Source organism: Pelophylax lessonae, assembly GCF_965119305.1.
Source record: "Pelophylax lessonae genome assembly, chromosome: 4".
Classification (NCBI taxonomy): Eukaryota; Metazoa; Chordata; class Amphibia; order Anura; family Ranidae; genus Pelophylax; species Pelophylax lessonae.
Genome location: NC_138771.1, coordinates 245,182,455 through 245,204,058, shown reverse-complemented (window position 1 = coordinate 245,204,058; position 21,604 = coordinate 245,182,455). Strand labels below are relative to the sequence as shown.

At 45.6% G+C, this 21,604-nt stretch overlaps 1 protein-coding gene across 1 annotated transcript in view; it reads right to left on the bottom strand.

Moving 5' to 3' along the window:
- Nucleotides 1-21,604, bottom strand: part of ARID2 (AT-rich interaction domain 2) — a 228,330-nt gene that overhangs the window by 57,751 nt on the left and 148,975 nt on the right. Inside the window, exons 14-15 of the mRNA XM_082255320.1 lie at nt 17,440-17,621; nt 8,873-11,715 (exon numbers count right to left, since the gene is read on the bottom strand). Coding sequence (XP_082111446.1) covers nt 8,873-11,715; nt 17,440-17,621 — 3,025 coding nt within the window. The remainder of the gene's footprint in view (nt 1-8,872; nt 11,716-17,439; nt 17,622-21,604) is intronic.

Here is a 21,604-nt window from a genome sequence, read left to right as displayed (position 1 = left end):
ACTATATTGTTCGATAACGTAAAGTGATTGTATTGTTATACTTACCTTCTCTGTGCAGTTGGTTTTGCACAGAGCAGCCTGGATCCTCTTCGGCTCTCCTGGCTCCTCCCTCCCTTTGAGTGCCCCACAGCAAGCAGCTTGCTATGGAGGCACCCGAGCCGAGGCACAGCTCTGTGTATCCATTCAGATATGGAGCTGCAGTTCGGCCCCCCCTATTGGCTGACTGATTGACAACAGAGGGAGCCAATGGCGCTGTTTCTTTGTCTTAGCCAATGCGGAGGAGAGTCCTGGACGGCTGAGACAGTCATGGACATTACTGGATCAAGAGGGGACTCAGATAAGAATTAGGGGGGCTGCTACACACAGTTTTTTTTTATCCTAATGCACAGAATGCATTAGGATAAAAAAACCTTTTGACTTAACCCCTTTAATTGGCAGGATCCACCATGGGAAAAGCCCACTTCTTAAATTCCTTTTCTCAAATTCCTTTTCAATAGGATAAACTTCAGTAAAGAGCTTAGGGGGTTAAAACCCTTGTAAGATAGGAATAGTCCTCAAAAGTTCACCATCAGTCATCTGTGGAAAAAGTTGTTCTAGACTTAGCAAGGCTATAAATGGGTCAGTTTTTTTCGTTCAACCAGTGGGCTGAAAGGGAAAAAAGAAATTGACCCAATTACCCCATTTACACATTCGAAGTGGATGAGGGATACCCCCCACTACTGAGCTAATTGTATTCTGACACCGTGGAGACTTGCCCACCTGCTATAGCCTGCATCACTAATCGAGAAGATAAAATCTGACAGGGTGGTGGTACAGAAGTCGATCGAGACGGATTTCTATACAACCACAGGGACGATACATGTATCGAAACTCGGCCGGTAACTGCCTGAATTTTGATCTATGTATGGCTGGCTGGCTTAAGTGACCACAGGGGCTTGTTTAGGTAGTAGTGTGTCAGGTGCTGCTAGGCAAAGACTAGCGTGCATCACGTCAAACAGCATGTCCACAGTAGAGAGGCATTTGGCGCCAAGCCATAACTTTTACCTCAAAAGATGCAGGAAAAGGAAAATCCTCTGCAGTCTCTGCTACAAAATCAGGCTCTTTAATATCTTCCTCCATAATTAGCCTTAGATAACAGAGTGTTTATGGCCTCTGGAAACTAAAGGTTCTAGAAGTGTTGAGTGTTTTCTAAAGAATTCAGACAGAGAAAACTACTTTTGTCAGAAAGGTCACATGGTGTGTTCCATAAGAGGCAGAGTGTCAGATAAGGGGAGCTGTATCATAAGAGGACATTGCTCAGTCCTGAGACCACCTGCAAAAAACCCTTTTATCCCAGCTCTTGTCCCTGTGATCTCCATTGAGGAGGTACATAGGCTAAAATAGATGAAGCTTTGCAAGCCCAAATACAGGAGTCATTATAACTCAAACTTAGTGTACACATAGCCTATCATGACCATTCAGGCAAAGAAAAACGCAAAACACATTTTGCGGCCAGCGATTCCTCATTCAGGAGAGGGAGGTTCAACCTCCCCTAACTGCAGCAGCTCCGAAACCTGTGTGTGCATGGACACTTAGGCTTTTATAAAGTTGAGTTTAGAAGCTTTGGCAAAAAAAAAAAAAAAGTCAAAAGCTTCTCAACTCAAAGTTTAGGAGCTGTAGTATATATGAAGCCATATACAGACTACAGTGGCTGTGTCTCTGCAACAGGAGTTCAATAGTGTGCTGGCACCAAGACGACGTTAACAGATAAAAAAAAAAGCAGGATTTACAATAATAAAAGTGAATTCCCAAATCCTCTGCCTATAAAACCACTTGGTGGGCTTTGCACTGTGAATATTATTGAAAGCCAGGAACTGGTACCAACATACAGGGACCCTGGTCTTACTTCAAGAGAATAGAGGTCCAGGTTTCACCCCCCACGGTGAGCAAAGCCCAGAAGGGGTCTCCATGGTCTGGGAACCATAGACCTGGACAATGGCCTTGGACCTATATAGCACCCTGAGGCTAATTACACATGTTGCACTACAAGTAGAAGTCAGTTCCAAAGAAGAACAGATCTGGCACCTAATGACACTAGCAAAAAGTGGGAGTCTAATAGTGTGGGTGTGGATATAAGCATCCCTAGAAAGGTTTTTTTTGTCAGAATCCAATAACCTGAAGGTAGCCTGCATATAACCCAACAAATACAAATCTTGTAGGATAGAAATAAAAGATATGATACAGACCTTTCCCTTGCAAGAGGAATACTGCAACAGTGTTGGGAGTAGTCTACATTACCCAAATCTCACTGGTTTAAGCCTTTTGGGTGGAGTTGGTAAGAGAAGTATACTCATTTTATTTTTATTTTTTAATTTAAACTTTGAGTAAAATATATTTTTTGGAGAATTTATGAAAAGGGGAGGAGTGAATACCAACAGTGGAACGTCTACTTTAACCTTTTTGGGTTGCTTCCCACCTTTGATCTCAGGTGGCTAGTTAATTTTGTAATTTTTTTTTTTTTTTATTTTTAACAGTTTTAAGGCTTTGTAAAAAAGACTCACCAACCATACATTTTCAGAAACCACGGGACAGGTAGAACTAAAAGATGCTGCTAGTGATTTTGTAGGTGCCGTGATAGTTGCGCAAATGTTTATCAAATATATATTTTCAATACAATACATGAAAATCGTGATCAACACAAACAATCTACAAAATTCCTAATAAAATCAAAACGATAAAACTGTACTGGAGTTAAAATACATTTTTAAATTTTAAATTGTGACTTTTTGTGAACTGTGAAAATTGAAGCTACGTAAAACTAGAAATAATCAATTCAAGCTACAAAACTAAAGAGGTTGGCTTTACACCTATGCTGTGTGTGTGTATGCGAGGTGCGATAAAATGATCCAGGTATGCATTTAATTTCAATGCAGTGCTTCGCAGAGCATTGAGGTAATGTCATTTTTATAAAGTTTTAAAATCAATGTGTGTTATTGCATGCTATGGCAATGCCAATGAGGTTTTGTGCATTTCTGCTTTGCACAGACATGAACGAACCACTGATTTTTCCTTTTTGATATAGGAAATAAAATTCAGAACAGAGTACTCTAGTTCCCTCTCCTCTGTAGTCACAACACTTAACAGAGTGCTTTCTATTCTTTCACAAATTGAGAAAGTAAACAAGCCATCCATGAACACTGGAGTGCTTACCACTGAGCGCTTCTGTGTTCATTCAGGAATGGTAAATATCAGATATTTGAAATAAACCTGCATTTCAGGGGGGGGGGGGGGCAGGGGAGCGGGAGTTATCAGAGGGCACAGAGGAGATGGTGCTTAAGCTTTTATGTGAATGGAGAATGCAGTAAAGTAAAAGATACTGGAGCTGGTCGGCAACAAGCGGTTCTGTTCTGTCATTCCCCTTTTGTTGGTGACAGCATAGACTGCTTGGTGCAGCTTTTGGGAAAAACGTCTGCACTTTCCACACATTAATTGGGGAGCAATTTAAAACCTATTGGTTGTCATGCACAATTGCAGCAGATTCTGGCTGCCTAATTTTGGATAAATTCCCCTCACTGTGCTCACTTACTCTGTCTTTACATCTGTACTGTAAAACCTGGATTTTTGACTTACCATAAAATCCTTTCTCTGAAGTACATTGACTGACGCATCTCCATATTCTTCTTAACCATTGGGTTGTGTTGCCCCCTTCAGCAGTAGGACACTAGGCAGGAAAAAACTTTACCACGCCTATGGGGAGTCCCTGCAGGCATATACCCACTCACTCTGCTACATGATTCAGTTTTGTTGCAAGCAGTATCAGAAGTTAAAAAAAAAACCCCAACCCATTTAGAAATAGAGGGGTGGATGCTGCTTCTGTCAAAGAGCTTCAGAGAAAAGGATTTTGCGGTAAGTAAAAAAATCCAGTTCTCTATCGTTGATTGACAGACGCAGCTTCATATTCTTCCTAACCATTGCAACGTCTCAAAGCAGTATTTGCATGAGGGGTGGAAAAACATTGCAGAGAAAGAAGATAGTTCCCCAAAGGCTAAACTTAGGTAACATGGAGCTCAAGCAAGAACAACTGGAGTTCACCTAGAAACAACATACACACTCAAAGAGAAAAAAAATGCTCTTTTAAACAGCAGCCTGCAAAACCATGCGGCCAAAAGAAGCATCCGAGGATGCCAACACATCTACTTTGTAGAATTGAATGAACGTGTGCACAGACGACTAAGTTGACACCTTGCAAACTTGTATTACTGACGCCTGATGGCTTAAGGCCCAAGAGCCACTCAGCGCCTTGGCAGAATACGCCTTTACAGGGAAAGGTGGAACCCGACCCTTAAGTGAATATGCCTGTACCACCGTCTGCGGGATTCATCGGGATATGGTCACAGCAGACGCAGCCAGTCCCTTCCGAGGTCCTTCCGTCAGGACAAAAGGAGAGATTTCCTGAAAGACTCAGTAACCTCAGTAATTTCCCGAACCACAGCCAAAGAATGCAAGGCAATTTCCTTGGGATGCTTGGGCTTAGGATAGAGTGAAGGCAGCACAATGTCTTCATTCAATGGAAATCAGAAACCACCTTAGGAAGAAACGACTGATTAGGTCAAAGTACCACTTAATCTCTGTGACCACCAGAGGAGGAGAACGGCAGGACAGCGCCGCCAATTCACTCTGCGGGCAGAGGTAATAGCCACCAAAAAGGCTACATTCTGTGACAGTGAAAGCAGCGGAATCTCCCTAAGTTTTCAAAGGGAGGTTTTTGAAGAACAGACAGTACCAAGTTAGGATCACATGGAGGTAATGGGGCCCTATCAGAGGAGCCACATGACGAACTCCCTGGATAAAAGGGATCAAAGAATGCGTAGCTAAAAGGCGTTAAAAAAAAACACAGCCAAAGCCGACACCTGGCCTTTAATAGTGCCGCTTTTAGGGTATCTGAGGGCCCCCGAGGGGACCGGCGCCTCCCATGTTAAAATTTTATGTGCCGATACAATCAGTGCATCCACCAGCGCCCTTGCATGCCCAGAAAATATAGGAGACATCCTCACCGCAGAGCACCTGAAGTGTGTGGACGCAGACCCAGTAAAGCCGCTATATGCTAAGCTTACCCTGAGAACATAACAAGCAGGGGAGGTCGCCGACCACAGTCCCGCAAGGAGACGCCGGCGAAAGTTCTACAAAAGGACCCCTATTAGACCTAAGGTTTGCCCACCATAAAGGACATAGCCCCCTATAAAGGGGAAGAAGGGGCCCGCCGTGATGCTCTTGGAACCCCCTGCAACAATGTCCTCACGGCGCAACCTCCCCCCCCGGTTCAAGGAGGGCACCAGGCAGTCCATATGTTCACTCCCCTGGGAGGGGGGGGGGGGGTGGTAAGGATGGACGCCCATCTGCTGCTCTATCACCCTGGTCAGCATCTCAGTCATCAGCTCGGACAGCCAGCCGCGAGTAGGCCGCAAAGCCGCAGCCTAAATTTGGGGCCCGATCCAGTTGAGAGTCCGCCGTCAGCAGCTTAGACAGCTTGGTCAGTCAGCCGCGAGTAGGCCGAAAGCCACGGCCTCAATTTTTGGCCTGATCTGGCCATGAGAGGCATTGGCTGGTCAGCTTGGTAAGGCACCACATCTCGGTCAGCTCGGTTCAGGCACCCGGACAGCCGCGAGTAGGCCGCAAAGCCGCAGACTAAATTTTCGGCCTGACCCAGACACATGAGGCACAGACCCGCGGATGAATAAAATATCTGCTCCCTCTCAAGCCTGTAACCACCGCAAGGATCGCAAAGGACATCCCTGCACCAGTCACTAACCCTCAGGGGGCCAAGAACTTGCGCAAAGACCCCGTGTGCGATTCGGACAGCAACTGCATCCACCCCCCTTACTGGAGCAAGTGGCAAAGCCAGCTCCTGCCTAACCCCGGGGGGGGGGGGGGGTAGGTTGGGGACATAACACCACCGTTACTGTTAGAGGGGCTAAGGAAAATGGAAGGGAACCCGGGGGTCTGTCCAACCCGAGACCGCAAGAGCTATGGGGGGGGGGGTGGGAGGACACTACTCACCATATCGACAATCGGGTGGGCGCCACTCTAAGCAGACTACCTCTGCACAAGGGGTGGGGGTGCCGACGGCCAAGGGGCACGCTGCGACTCAGGCTGAACAAGGCCCTGTGCATCCCGGCGAGGTGTTTCACTCGCGGGCCAGCCCCCGTCCATTGGGGCTCTGCCGTGGCGAGGCCTAGCACGGGACTATAACCTGCACACGATCGCTGGCCAGACTGGGAGACTAAGGATCCAGGATATCCAGTCCGAAACCCAGTCTGGCTGTTCTCTCAGGAACAAAACTAACTAAAAAATTACAATTTTAACAAAGGGTCCCTTTAAAATAAAAAACAAGCTAAGACCGAAGTCCCAGCCGGGAACTAGGTCCTACTCCTAAACGATGCAGAAACAAACTGAATCCTATAGCCAGGGCCGGTGCCAGACTATTTTGCGCCCTAGGCAAGACCAGCCACTTGCGCCCCCCCCCCAACAAAAAAACATTTTAAAAACAGGGTCACTGCACTATGGGTGAGCAGGGTTTTGGGTAGAAATGCATCTGTTGTGTTACTGAAACGAAAAATTCCCTGCGTTGGTGGTTTCACTGGAAGGACAAATGTCCGTGTTCTCACTGGAAGAAAAAATTTTCCCTGCGTCCATCATATATGATGTGCACCAGAAAATTTAAGGGGCTTGGGTGGTAGGAAGCTGGTAGTGGGGTACAGGGGGGATGAAGATGACAGGGGGTGGGGGATGGTGGGAAGATGACAGGGGGTGGGGGATGGTGGGAAGATGACAGGGGGTGGGGGATGGTGGGAAGATGACAGGGGGTGGGGGATGGTGGGAAGATGACAGGGGGTGGGGGATGGTGGGAAGATGACAGGGGGTGGGGGATGGTGGGAAGATGACAGGGGGTGGGGGATGGTGGGAAGATGACAGGGGGTGGGAAGATGGCAGGGGGTGGGAAGATGACAGGGGGTGGGAAGATGACAGGGGGTGGGAAGATGACAGGGGGTGGGAAGATGACAGGGGGTGGGAAGATGACAGGGGGTGGGAAGATGACAGGGGGTGGGAAGATGACAGGGGGTGGGAAGATGACAGGGGGTGGGAAGATGACAGGGGGTGGGAAGATGACAGGGGGTGGGAAGATGGCAGGGGGTGGGAAGATGGCAGGGGGTGGGAAGATGGCAGGGGGTGGGAAGATGGCAGGGGGTGGGAAGATGGCAGGGGGTGGGAAGATGGCAGGGGGTGGGGTGGGAAGATGGCAGGGGGTGGGGTGGGAAGATGGCAGGGGGTGGGGTGGGGGGGAAGATGGCAGGGGGTGGGGTGGGGGGGAAGATGACAGGGGGTGGGATAGGGGGGGAAGATGACAGGGGGTGGGATAGGGGGGGAAGATGACAGGGGGTGGGATGGGTGGGGAAGATGATAGGGGGTGGGATGACAGGGGAAGGTGACAGGGGGTGGGAATGACAGGGGGTGGGATGGGGGGGATGAAGATGACAGTGGGTGGGATGGTGGGAAGCTGATGGGGGATGAAGATGACAGGGGTGGAATGGTGGGAAGCTGATGGGGGATGAAGAGGTCAGGGGGTGGGATGAAGATGACAGGGGGTGGAATGGTGGGAAGCTGATGGGGGATGAAGATGACAGGTGGTGGGATGGGGGGAAGAGGACAGGGGGTGGGATGGTAAAAAGATGACAGGGTGGATGAAGATGACAGGGGGTGGGATGGTGGGAAGCTGACAGGGGGGATGAAGATGTTAGGGGGTGGGATTGTGGGAAGCTGACAGGGGGGATGAAGATGACAGGGGGTGGGATGGTAGGAAGATGACAGGGGGTGGGATGGTGGAAGGCTGACGGGGGATGAAGATGTCAGGTGGTGGGGTGGTAGGAAGATGACATACACCCCCCCCCCAGCTTCACACACCCCCTCCATCTCCATACACCCCCCCAGCTTCACACAACCCTCAATCTCCATACACCCCCCCCCATCTCCACCCCCCTAGCACCATACACCCCCCCCCCTGCAAGTTAGTTATAGTTATCATCACAGACCTCAGATCAGAGTGGCGCTATTGCAGAGAGCTAAGAGCTTCTGCCCGCCTCTCTCCTGTGTGTACAGGAAACACACAGGAAGGGGGAGGGGCGGGTTCAGTGCTCGTCTCTGCTCTGACACAGGCAGCTGGGGAGAGAGACCAGCTGCCGTGTGTGTAACTTGCGGGCGGCGTGCGGGAACCAAGACGCCTGCACCGCCGCGAGCATTCCGGGACTCAGCCCTGATTCACTGGGGACGATCCCTGCGAATCAGGGACGCTTGGGAGCGGGAGGTATGGTTGCGCCCTAGGCGGCAGTGCACCCTAGGCGGCTGCCTTGTTCGCCTAGCGGTAACGCCGGCCCTGCCTATAGCAGAGTGAGTGAGAGTATGCCTGCAGGGACTGCCCCATAGGCGTGGTAAAGTTTTTTCCTGCCTAGTGTCCTACTCCTGTAGGGGGCAGCATAACCCAGTGGTTAAGAAGAATATGGAGCTGCGTCTGTCAATGAACGATAGAGAAAATTTTAATATCACTGGTTTTTAAGAACTCATATCAACAAAGGCTGGAAACTCAATACTACAAGATTTCTATAAATCGATCCCCACATTCATATTTTTTTTTTGGTCCATTAATTCTTTGTCTAGCAAGGTATTGTAACAACATGGTAAACAAGCGGTGCATAGTAAGCTAAAGCTATGAAATGTACACAAAGGTGTGCAGATTAAATGCTCAACCGCCACTTCGCTTGTGCGTTTTTTTTTGTAATTCTTTTAAAAGTTTGCAACCTCAGAGAAAATGTACATCTCATTTTAAAACCGATTGACTTACCTGTGCAACTACAGTTTGTACAAACGTGTGTGGATGCTGCTGTTTTTGGTGAACAGCACTTTCTATTGCTACTTTAGCTACAGTGCTTGGATCTACACCAGCTGGCACAGCAACCATTGTTGCACTACAGCCAGCGTTATTTGGGTCACTGATTGTAACAATCCGTACTCCCACTTTACTGGGAATGACTGGGGCAAATTCCCTTTCACTGTCCTCTGCTGGTCGCTTAACAGATTTGCATTCTGCTGTTCCATTAGTTGACCGTACATCGGCAGGTAGAGTAGACTGAACAATTCTAGATCCTGTATGAGGCAATGCTATAACTTGATGACCTTGTATAATGGGGGCTGTAGACTGAGCAGGAATAACTACAGACGGACGCTGCTGAGGCACATCTGAATTCAAAGTGGAAACTACAGGTCCGTTGGGTAGATCTGTGGGATTACCACAATGTATTTGATTTGAAAGGTTTGAAGCATCACGACTGCTGCTTGCAGTATGTGATAAACTGTTGGGTGTTACAGGTCCATTGGATAGCCTTTCCACTTGTTCACCTTTGGCAGTAACTTGTTGAGAAGAATCAAGAAGTTCTTGTTGCTCGACGGGGGATATTTCACCATTTCCTACATGGTTGGAAGTTTTGTGATTTGGAATGTTTTTGCTCAAATGTGAACAGTCTTCCTTTTCAAAATCACAAATCCCATTAACTTGTGGCCGTTTAAAGTCAGTTTTACTTTCCTGTGTGTCTGCCTGCTCAGAGCTTAGCTTTGCAGAAGCTCCATTTTCCCCCAGTTCCACAGACGACCCATTAGGGACCAGCTGGCTGGCCTCATTCTGAGCTTTCCCTGAGTTTGAAGGAGGTAGAGTGGAGTCGCACTTTTTACCATTTAGGAGACTTCCTACTTGCACATCATTTTCATTTGTTTCCCCATTGCTGGTGTTTGCAGAACCTTTTGGACAAGAAGGATTTTCCATAACTTCAATTTTACGTTCATGAACATGCAAACCGGTAGCTTCCTTTGCTTCTTCCTCCTTTTGGCAAATTATCTTATCACCCCTAAAAGGGGGAGAATTGGTAGATCCTGGTAAAGGCCCACCGGTTTGCGTAAGAGCAGCAGAAAGAGTTTGTACCTGTAATCCAACTCCTGTTTGTGCCCCACTTATTGGTGCAATGATCTGAGGTGTACTTCCCTGGCTTACTGTTGCAGTAGCAAAACTTGTGTTTGGCACAACTGTTATAGTCACTTGATTGCCTGTAGTCCCTTGGAAAATAGTTGCCGGGGAATTTGATATCAACTGGCCTGGCAATATTTGCAAATTAGAAATTGGGACAGTCTGAACAGCAGTTTGGTTCGGCATGGTACTCTGAACTAACTGTACATTTTGCTGCCCAACAAGAATTTGTTGAGTAGCAGGCTGACCTTGTACTCCAAATGAAGGGGTTTGATTATTAGCTACTTGATACACCACCTGGGGACTTGGTGCTCTTGCATTGTTGGGAGGTGGTATTTGAGGAGCAGGGAGAATGAGCTTTCCTCCTGGAGTGGAAGGTCCCCGTTTTGGAAGCAACAGCTGTTTGATTAAGCTGGACTCACCAGGAGTAGAAAGACCAACATTTGCATTCTGAGATTGCTGTTGCTGAATTTGTACTTGTACAGGCTGGGATGGCTGCGTCTGCTGAGTTTGCACCTGTGCCTGTTGTTGAGTTTGGGGCTGTTGGTGAGGTGCTGGTGATAACTGTTGTCTTTTGACAGAAAGCATTTGACTAACAGTTGGTGGCGGCCCTTGTGAAACTGGAGTGGTTGGGGGAGATGTCATAATAGGTGGGAGCTGGTTATTTGGAGATGGTAAAGGAGATGAAGACGGTGCTAAACCTGGTTGCCCAGTTAACTGAACAGTCTGCCCAGCTTGAATGGCAGCTGGATTAGTGAGAACAATTTGGTGTATGGCTGGTGCATATGCTTGTCCGTGTTGAGCTGGCTGACTAACAATTACAACACTCTGCTGGGGCTGTTGCTGTTGGGGCTGCTGAACTACAGCTGCAGATGACACCTGCTGAGAAGAAAGGGGTTTGGGAGCAATACTCTGGAAACCAATTCGAGAGGCTTGTGGATTTTGAACACCAGCTATAGTAACCACCTGACCAGTGGCAACCTGGAAACTCTGTACTGTTGTTACAGATGCTATGTTGGATGATGAAGTTGTTACATATTGTTGAGGAGTTAAGATAACTGTATCTTTCGGCTGGCTGGAAGCTGGAGACTGCTGTGACGAAACCTGCACATTTTGCGAAGAAGTGGTGATCAGCTGCTGTCCTTGCTGAATTCCTGCTGTGCCCGCTGGCATATTCTGAACTCTGCCAAATATGTGACCTTGAGGAACAGCTTGCTGAATAACTGCTACAGGTGTTCCTGATGCTATCTGTCCAGGTACCACTGTGTGTAATGGGGGCTGCTGCTGAATAACAGATGGATGGTGAAACAATGCCTGAGAACCTACTACAGCAACAGAAGACTGCTGTCCAGCGTGATTTTGAACGATTGAAGCTTGTGTTGATCCTCCCAAAGAGATGCTAACAGGAACTGCTGAGTGCTGAACAGAACCCTGTATTACTGTAGCTTTCACTACTTCACACGAAATTGGAGTTTTATTCTGTATTACAGTCACAGTAGTATTCTGCTGATGCTGCGCTTGACTTAGAGGGTTCTGTGGTATCCGGCAAACGGTCTGTGCCACACTGTGGATGCCTTGAATAGGAAATGACATTTGTGTTGCTGCCAGATTAGAAGCTTGGTTAGCTGCCGGACTTCTCTGGAAAGGATTTGCAGCTCCTTGTGGCATTCCTGCAAACACAAAAAACAAGTATCAGCCTATATGTCCAGAGAACTAAACATGTGTTGTTGTGATTGCTTATATGCATCTACTAACACTTGTTAGTGTATTTTACGGTCACAAACATCTACAATGCAACATTTTTTTCTTTTTTTAGATAAACAAGTTTTAAATGCTGTCAAAATAGATCTAGAGAAAAATTTAATTAAGCCCCCAAGTTGTGCAGTAAGGGCCTGGTAGGGTAACCTGCTCACTGGTGAGTAGATGTCTTTTACAGCATCTTACTGCCACAGAAGCCCACAGAAGCTAAAATGTTCTGTCAAATCTATGTTCCTGAGTATCTACATCTTTTATTATGTAAAAGAAAACTGGTCATATCAAACCTGTTATGGTTAATCTCCTAAAAATGTCAAGTGGTCTCGCGGTCATGATAATCGCCTAGCTTCAACACTTTAGGTCACACTACAAGTATTCAGAAAGAAAACTTCAAGTACTGCTGTGGATACTTTTTTCAGATTATGGTTTCACAGGGTTTGAAATCATAAAGAGAGAGAGAGAGACAGTCTGGCGGGCATGACAGGCCTCCCTTAAATCCTAACTAACGGACATAAAATTCATATCTGGGATTGACTGCATGCAGGCTATACACACAAATAAATATGTATCAACTGCTGTGGGATGATTCTAAACTATTGGAATTATTTTAGCAAAAATAGTATTTCACATTGCTTTTATAATAATTATATTGGAATATATTTCAAAGACATTTTCAAACAGACGTTTTCCTTCTTGATTACTCATATTCAACAACTGTATGCTAGGATTCACCAAATAATTTATGCCACAATATATGTTGCTAAATTCTCACACTTAAAAAGTTTATTCCCATTGCTGCAGTCAAATTTGGATAACACCTACTCTATATTTGTCACGTTTCCATTAACATAACATGGTAGTGGTATTGAAAAGGATTTGCTTAAGATATACACTAGAGGGCAGTCAAGTTTGCAATTTCTCTGTTACTGATGGACTATGCCCCCTATACTGCTTGTATTATACGTGATGTGATACTGTATTTGTATTTTTTTTTTCGGTTCTTTTGATAAATGGAAAGTACTGTAATGTTTTACTACTTAAATTTTTTCTTTAAAATAAAGAATGAAAGCAAAACTGCTGATTATCTTTAAAGTGCTTTTCACTTATATAAAAAAAAAAAAAAAAAAACCCCTTCAAGTGATCCTAAAACACACACTTGCTATGTATTCCCCACCTGGTTGCCGCTACACACGCTTGACACCATCTGAACCAAATAAGTTGACCTTCGTCTCATCAAATCACAGGACATGGTTCCAGTAATCCATGTCCTTAGTCTGCTTGTCTTCAGCAAACTGTTTGCGGGCTTTCTTGTGCATCATCTTTAGAAGAGGTTTCCTTCTGGGACGACAGCCATCCAGACCAATTTTATGCAGTGTGCAGCGTATGGTCTGAGCACGGACAGGCTGACCCCCACCCCTTCAGCCTCTGCAGCAATGCTGGCAGCACTCATACGTCTATTTCCCAAAGAAAACCTCTGGATATGGCGCTGAGCACATGCACTCAACTTCTTTAGTCAACCATGGCAAGGCCTGATCTGAGTTTAACCTGTCCTGTTAAACTGCGGTATGGTCTTGGCCACTATGGTGCAGCTCAGTTTCAGGGTCTTGGCAATCTTATTAGTGATTGACCGATTACTGGCAAAGCCGTTATATCGAGGGCCGATCTGCATTTTCCCCGATATATCGGAATCAGCCACCAAGGTGACTGATATTGCTGATATTTCAGGAAAGTGCTTGTACTGGAGTGATGCCTGCAGCTAGAGGCATCACCCCGGTACCGGCATCCATACCCAATAGTCGGCTGTCTTGTAATAACAACTGATGCGGCTGAGAAGCCACTCGACTGTCATTACATGGAGCGGGAGGGGACGGCCAGGTATTCAGCAATCTGAAAAATGGTTACTATAAAACAAAAAAAAATGCATTATATTGTCCAAATAAAGGGGAGATTTTTCTTTTTTGACGGGAACTTTAACAAGCTCTCCTTGCTTTGTAATGTTTAGGAGGGAGATGTGGAGCAAGGTTTAATATAATTAACTCTGCCTGTACTGTTCTCAGTTGTAAACTAGATCAACACCATCTGTCCTAACAGTGTTCAAAATTTAGAAACGGATGCACGATACCTTAAGGTGTAGTTCAGGAAGTCTGCCGATCAACAGCAACCGGTAACGGATGTAAATCTAAAGTCGAATGGGGGCAGTACAGCAACCTGATCACTTCCACACTTTCCAGTGAAAACCCATACACTGATCACCTATATTTCTAGTAAGGACTTGGAAATGGCATCCATTACTTCGCCTGTAACTTTTTCTGGTTGGGAGAATGAATGCAATGGGCCTAATTCTTCTATGGTTTTCCATGCCATATGACTTTCCATGCCATATGACTGTTTTACCTTGAAGTGGTAGACTAGTCTGTTATTTCTGTAGTGCAAATTGAATCATCACAGGAATCATAGTTTACTATGTTTACTCAAAAAGTTCCAGAGTGAAAAAGTGTGTGTAAAGACCTGAGTAATGTTGAATATAGACGTGTAAAATACTTCATTGCCAATGTTGTAATATACTCATTTATACTAGAATAAACATGCCTATAGACAAGTAAACACACGTATGCAAGTAAATTTCTGCACTTGAAAAATTTTGCAAATGTAAAATTTTTTAATTTTGTTTTTTTTACGGCTCTGTACTCAATGCTTTATTACTGATCTTTACTCAGTTGTGTGCACTGTACCATAGGCAACAATGCATCTCATCTCAAATCAGTAAAAAAAAAAAAAAAAGTGGCATTTTTTTTACTCACTTGTGCAAGAGACATTAAAATCAGTGTCTTCCTTACTGCAGTCCTGTCAATGTTTTTCCTATATAATTTTCTTAATCCTGCCCTGCCCCCATACTAGCCTGGGAAAGAAGCTGGGGGTTTGCAGTGAAGTACCACTAACTTTAATTCTAGAACAAACATGAACTCCAAGGCTGCCCAAACCTAATGTAAGTGCATAAATACAGTATCTCACAGAAGTGAGTACACCCCCCTCACATTTTTTTAAATATTTTATTATCTCTTTTCATGTGACAACACTGAAGAAATGACACTTTGCTACAATGTAAAGTAGTGAGTGTACAGCTTGTATAACAGTGTAAATTTGCTGTTCCTTCAAAATAACTCAACACACGGCCATTAATGTCTAAACCGCTGGCAATAAAAGTGAGTACACCCCTAAGGGAAAATGTCCAAATTGGGCCCAATTAGCCATTTTCCTTCCTGGTGTTACGTGACTCGTTAGCGTTTCAAGGTCTCAGGTGTAATAGGGGAGCAGGTGTGTTAAATTTAGTGTTATAGCTCTCACTCATACTAGTCACAAAGTTCAACATGACACCTCATGGCAACTCTGAGGATCTGAAAAAACGAATAGTTGCTCTACATAAAGATGGCCTAGGCTCTAAGAAGATTGCCAAGACCCTGAAACGGAGTTGCAGCACGGTGGCCAAGACCATACAGTGGTTTAACAGGAGAGATTCCACTCAGAACAGGCCTCACCATGCTTGACCAAAAAGGTTGAGTGCACATGCTCAGCGTCATATCCAGAGGTTGTCTTTGGGAAATAGACGTATGGGTGCTGCCAGCATTGCTGTTGAAGGGGTGGGGGGGGGGTCAGCCTGCCAGTGCTCAGACCATATGCCACACACTGCATCAAGTTGGTCTGCATGGCTGTCATCCCAGATGGAAGCCTCTTCTAAAGATGATGCACAAGAAAGTCTGCAAACAGTTTGCTGAAGTAGACTAAGGACATGGATTACTAGAACCATGTCCTGTGGTCTGATGAGACCAAGATAAATGTATTTGGTTCAGATGGTGTCAAGCATGTGTAGCGGAAACCAGGTTAGGAATACAAAGACAAGCATGTCTTGCCTACAGTCAAGCATGGTGGTAGAAGTGTCATGGTCTGGGGCTGCATCAGTGCTGCCGGCACCGGGGAGCTACAGTTCATTGAGTGAACCATGAATGCCAACATGTACTGTGACATACTGAAGCAGAGCAGTATCCCCTCCCCTTCGAGACTGGAACGCAGGGCAGTATTCCAACAAAAGAACGACCCCAAACACACCTCCAAGACGACATCTCCTGCATAGCACGGTGTCATCGGTATTGGCTCCCACTAAGGTACTGCACATTCATTCAAGCTAATTTACATGGAGGCCAGCACTTCTTATCCATCAGTTGGACTGTCTTGTTGTGATGTCTTCAATAAACTGAGATTTTTTACCCCAAATTTTAAAACGTAGTTTTGTCTTTGTCTGGGGGAGCGCTTTCCCATTTTTGTTGTTTGTGTTGCTTATCTTGGGACTGAGTATGGGATAGCTGCACCCCTGACGAGATTCATGGTCAATCTTATTTTTCATTATTTTTACTGTTTTAACCAATTATTTTTTGGTCTCTAGACTTGTCAGCTCTCAGCGCCAGGTTTATTTGTGTGTACCTCCAAGACGACTGCTGCCTTGCTGAAGAAGCTGGGGTAAAGTTGATGGACTGAACAAGCATGTCTCCAGACCTAAACCCTACTGAGCATTTGTGACACATCCTCAAATGGAAGGTGGAGGAGCGCTAGGTTTCTAGCATCCACCAGCTCTGTGATGTTGTCATGGAGGAGGAGTGGAAGAGGACTTCAGTGGCAACTTGTGAAGCTCTGGTGAACTCCATGCCCAAGAGGGTTAAGGCAGTGCTGGAAAAGAATGGTGACCACACAAAATAGGCACTTTGGGCATAATTTGGACATATTCAGATGGGGGTGTACTCACTTCTGTTGCCAGCGGTTTAGACATTAATGGCTGTGTGCTGAGTTATTTTGAAGGGACAGCAAATTAAGGCTCCGTTCACATGTCAGCGTATGGATCGCGGGCAGAACCGCCGCGGTTCCGCCCGTGATCCGGAGATTATTGCAAATCGCGGGACGCCTGTGCGTTGCCCGTTGATTTGCAATAGCCCCCCAAACGCTGAGCGATGTTGCCGCGATTTCCGCCTGCCGAATCGCGGTAACATCGCTCAAAAAAGAAAAAGCGGGACGCATTACGCCCAAAAAAGTACAAGAGCTTCTTTGGAGCGTATTGCGTCCCGCGATTTTTTTTGCGCGATGTTACCGCGATTCGGCAGGCGGAAATCGCGGCAACATCGCTCAGCGTTTGGGGGGCTATTGCAAATCAACGGGCAACGCACAGGCGTCCCGCGATTTGCAATAATCTCCGGATCGCGGGCGGAACCGCGGCGGTTCTGCCCGCGATCCATACGCTGACATGTGAACGGAACCTTACACTGTTATACAAGCTGTACACTCACTACTTTACATTGTATAAAAGTGTCATTTTTTTCAGTGTTGTCACATGAAATGATATAAAAAAATATTTACAAAAATGTGAGGGGTGTACTCACTTTTGTGAGATACTGTATACATCACCCCTTCACTTGTCATTTCAAATGTTTAAGAGATACAAGCCCAGTCTACAAGATTTTAAACTCCACTAGGTGTACAATAACTGATAAGAATTTTGTATAACAAAGGAAAAAATATAGTTGCATAATACGCGAGAGCTTTTGGTTAATATTGCAATAACAATTCATAACAATTAAGGAAAAAAAAATGTGAACCTGCTGTATTTGCATCAGGCACCATATCTGCCCTGACAGCAGGAGATTGTTGCTGCTGTTGATAGTACATCTGAATTGGAAGTGGTAATGCCCTTCTCTTCACACCAGAAACGTGAATATGAGCTTGTCCATTATTGTTTGGGTCTTCTACTCGCTTTATGTTGTGATTTGGGAATACAGACCTGCAAAACATGCAAATTAACTGTATACATTATCAAAATCATAACTAGCATGAATGTAAATGTATGCAAATCTATTAAGGATCATCAAAAACCGAAAATATGTCACTCAAATTGCAGAAATAACTGCTTGGAACAAACATAAAATTCAGGTTTAAGTGACTTTTTTTTTACATTAATGAAAGAAGTCTGCCCTGCAAAGTAAAGGGTTAATATTTGCTCCTCCTGACACTGACACCACCAATACCTGCTGTCTGCAGGAACAGTTTCAGCATATAGCACACTACCAGGTGTATTGGTACTTGGTACTCCTGCCAGTTTTTTCCTCTGGCCCTACATCACTGCTATGCCATGTATTAAACCACTTACCTACTGGGCACTTAAACCCCCTTCCTAACCAGACCAATTTTCAGCTTTCAGTGCTCTCACACTTTGAATGACAATTAGTCATGCAACATTGTCCCTATATGAAATTTTCATCCTTTTTTTCACAAAGAGCTTTCTTTTGGCGGTATTTAATCATAATTGGGTTTTTTTTTTTTTTTGCGCTATAAATGAAAAAAATCTTGTACAAAATGCATTTTTCTTCGTTTCGGTTTAAAATTTTGCAAATTTAGTCATTTTTCTTCATAATTTTTGGCCAAAATTTATACAGCTACATATCTTTAGTAAAAATAACCCAAATAAGTATACATTTTATGGTCTTTGTGAAGGGTAGAGAGTCTACAAGCCATGGTACCAATCATTGAAAATGGATCACACCTGATGTACTAACGGCCTATGTCATTTCTTGAGACCCTAACAAGTCAGGAGAGTACAAATAACCCCCCAAATTATCCCTTTTTGGAAAGTAGACATTCCAAGGTATTTAGTAAGAGGCATGGTGAGTTTTTTAAAGTTGTAATTTTTTCCCACAATTCTTTGCAAAAAATGGATTTTTGTAAAATCTTACCGTAAAATCCTTTTCTCTTAGCTCATCGACAGACGTAGTCCTCGGTGATACACCACCTTCGGGTTATGTTACCTCCGCAGGAGCAGGACTAGACAGGAAATTAAAAAGCTCTGGCCACACCCTAGGGGCAGTCCCAGAGGGTATATCCTCTCTCTCTCTGCCTCAGCAAATCAGTTATGTGAAAAAGCAGTGCTTAGAGAATTTAACCCAACCCAACTCCAAAACAGAGGGGCGGGGACTACGTCTGTCGATGAGCTAAGAGAAAAGGATTTTACGGTAAGATTTTACAAAAATCCATTTTTCTCTAGCGCTCATCGACAGACGTAGTCCTCGGTGATACACCACCTTCGGGACGTCCCAGAGCAGTATCACAACTGAGGGGTGGGAAAATGGAAATCAAATCCCAATCTAGAAGGCCCAACCGGTGCCAACTAGAAGTTTACAATGCTCATCCTTAATGATGAGACTCAACAAAAAAATTTTCAAACAGAAAAAAACCCTCGAGGTAGACCACCGGTCTCCTCAAATTGCGGCCTGCAAAACCTTGCGGCCAAATGAGGCATCCGCCGATGCCGTCACATCAATTTTATAGAATTTAGTAAAGGTATGTACCGACGACCAAGTGGCCGCCTTACATACCTGGACCACTGACGCCTGATGGCGAAAGGCCCAGGAAGTACTGAGCGCTCGAGTGGAGTGCGCCCTAACAGGGAACGGAGGACTCTGACCCTTAATAGAATAAGCCTGTACCACCGTTTGTCTAATCCATTTGGCAATGGTCGCGGCAGATGCAGGCAAACCCTTTCTGGGGCCATCCGTGATCACAAAAAGTGAATCCGTCTTACGGAATGATTCCGTAGCTTTCAGGTATACCCTGATTGCCCGAACCACATCCAAGGAATGCAACGCATGTTCCCGATGATGCTTGGGCTGAGGACACAAGGAAGGTAGTACAATATCTTCATTCAGATGAAAATCTGAAACCACCTTAGGAAGAAAAGATGGCTTAGGATGAAGTACTACCTTATCCCTATGAATCACTAGGTATGGGGACTGGCATGATAATGCAGCCAGTTCTGACACCCTGCGAGCAGAAGTAATAGCCACCAAGAAGACCACCTTCTGGGATAAAGTAAGCAAGGGAATCTCCCTGATGTTTTCAAAGGGAGGTTTCTGTAGAACCGACAAAACCAAATTAAGATCCCAGGGCGGTAAGGGCGCGCGGACTGGAGGAGCCAGGTGCCGCACCCCCTGGATGAAATTCCGCACCAAGGATTTGGTAGCTAAAGGTTTCTGAAAGAAGATTGCTAATGCTGAAACTTGACCCTTGATGGTGCTCAAGGCTAGCTTCTGCTCAACCCCTTGTTGCAAAAAGGCCAATATTCGAGACACCGAATAGGTACGTGGAGGAAATCCTAAAGATTCGCACCACGCAATATAAGTCTTCCATGTGTGATAATAGACTTTGCTGGAAGTCGCTTTCCTTGCTTTGATAAGGGTAGGAATGACTGAAGTAGACAAACCTCTGTCCTTCAGTACTTGGGTCTCAATGGCCAGGCCATTAAAACCAGCGACTGTAAAGCACGAAGGTAAATAGGTCCTTGAGACTACAGACACTCCCTGAGACGAAGTTCCCACGGAACGTCTGCGACTAACCTGTCCAAGTCGGCCAGGCCGGCTTGAAGAGGCCAGCCTAGAATTTCTAGGACCACTGGCGCTGATTGGATCTGAACCAGGCGTCCCTAGAGCTATCTGGCCCCGACCATCCGAGAAAGTCTGGTCGTTTTCTGTTCCCACACATTTATCAGATACCTGATAGTTATCAGGCAAGGTGATCTTTTCTGGTTGAACCTCAGGGACCGAAGTCACCCGACTAGAGGCTACCTGGCCTATCTGGTCAATCAGATCCGATTCCTGTGAGGTATCGGGACTAATCTTAGGAAAAGGTAAAGGAAAAGATCTATACAGGGAACGGTAACTACCGCTTCCTGTACTTAAATGTTGGAAGGGAAGAATCGCACCGGTAGTAGTGGTTGATGCTCGATCTAATGTCCTGAATACCGGTGAAAACGTCCCCCCACCCTGAAATTGGGTGGGGGCGCACCTTCAGGCTGTGTACTCCTTTACTTCGGGTTTGGCTGGGTTGGTCCTCTGCTTGTCCGACCAGCCCTTCTTGAACCCTCCTGGAGGAGTCTTGCCTTTCCCGGAAGTACCAGCCGGGCGTCCTTTATGGGCGGTAAAGAAAGGTCCTCGCTTGTTGCGAGGTTCCTTAGCTTTTGCAGCCTGTGGCAAAAAAGTACTCTTGCCCCCGGTGGCATCCTTAATGATTTCATCTAGGTTGGCTCCAAATAGACGATTCCCCTGGAACAGATAAACCGTAGCCCTTGTATGATCTGTTCTATCAAATCAGATGTCTCCTGGGGAATATCTTTTCCCCTAAGATCTTGGCGTACCATCTTCGCCCATTCTGTAAGTGTCTGGGAAACTAGACCAATAACAATTACTGGTCTAAATGCTGACCCTATCAGAGAAAAGATAGTGCGGGACTCCGCTTCTATCTTTCGATCCACCGGATCCTTAAAGGACGAAGTGTCCTCCACTGGAATAACCGTGGCTTTATTCAGCCTGGAAATAGGCGGATCCACGACTGGTGGTACCGTCCATTTCTTAATGATGGATTCCTCAAACGGATAGCGTCTAGTAATACGCTTGGAAATAGTAAAGGTACGTTTAGAATGTTCCCATTCTCCTTTAATCTGATTTCCAAAACATTTAGGTACAGGAAAAGCCTTCGCCGTCTTGATGGGCTTATTAGTCCCAAAAGGCCTCTCTGTTTCAGTTGCCTCTGCCGGTAAAGCCTCAAGTTTTAAGGTTTCTTGCACTGCCACAACTAGTGCGTCCACCAATGCTTCTTCCTGAATTATAGCAGGAGAAGAAGCGTCCTCCTCACTGTCTGAGGGGGCTTTACCTGGGATAGCAGCCCTTGCAGAGGAACCTGCAACTGCAGTGACCATCTCTGAATCAGAGTCAGAGG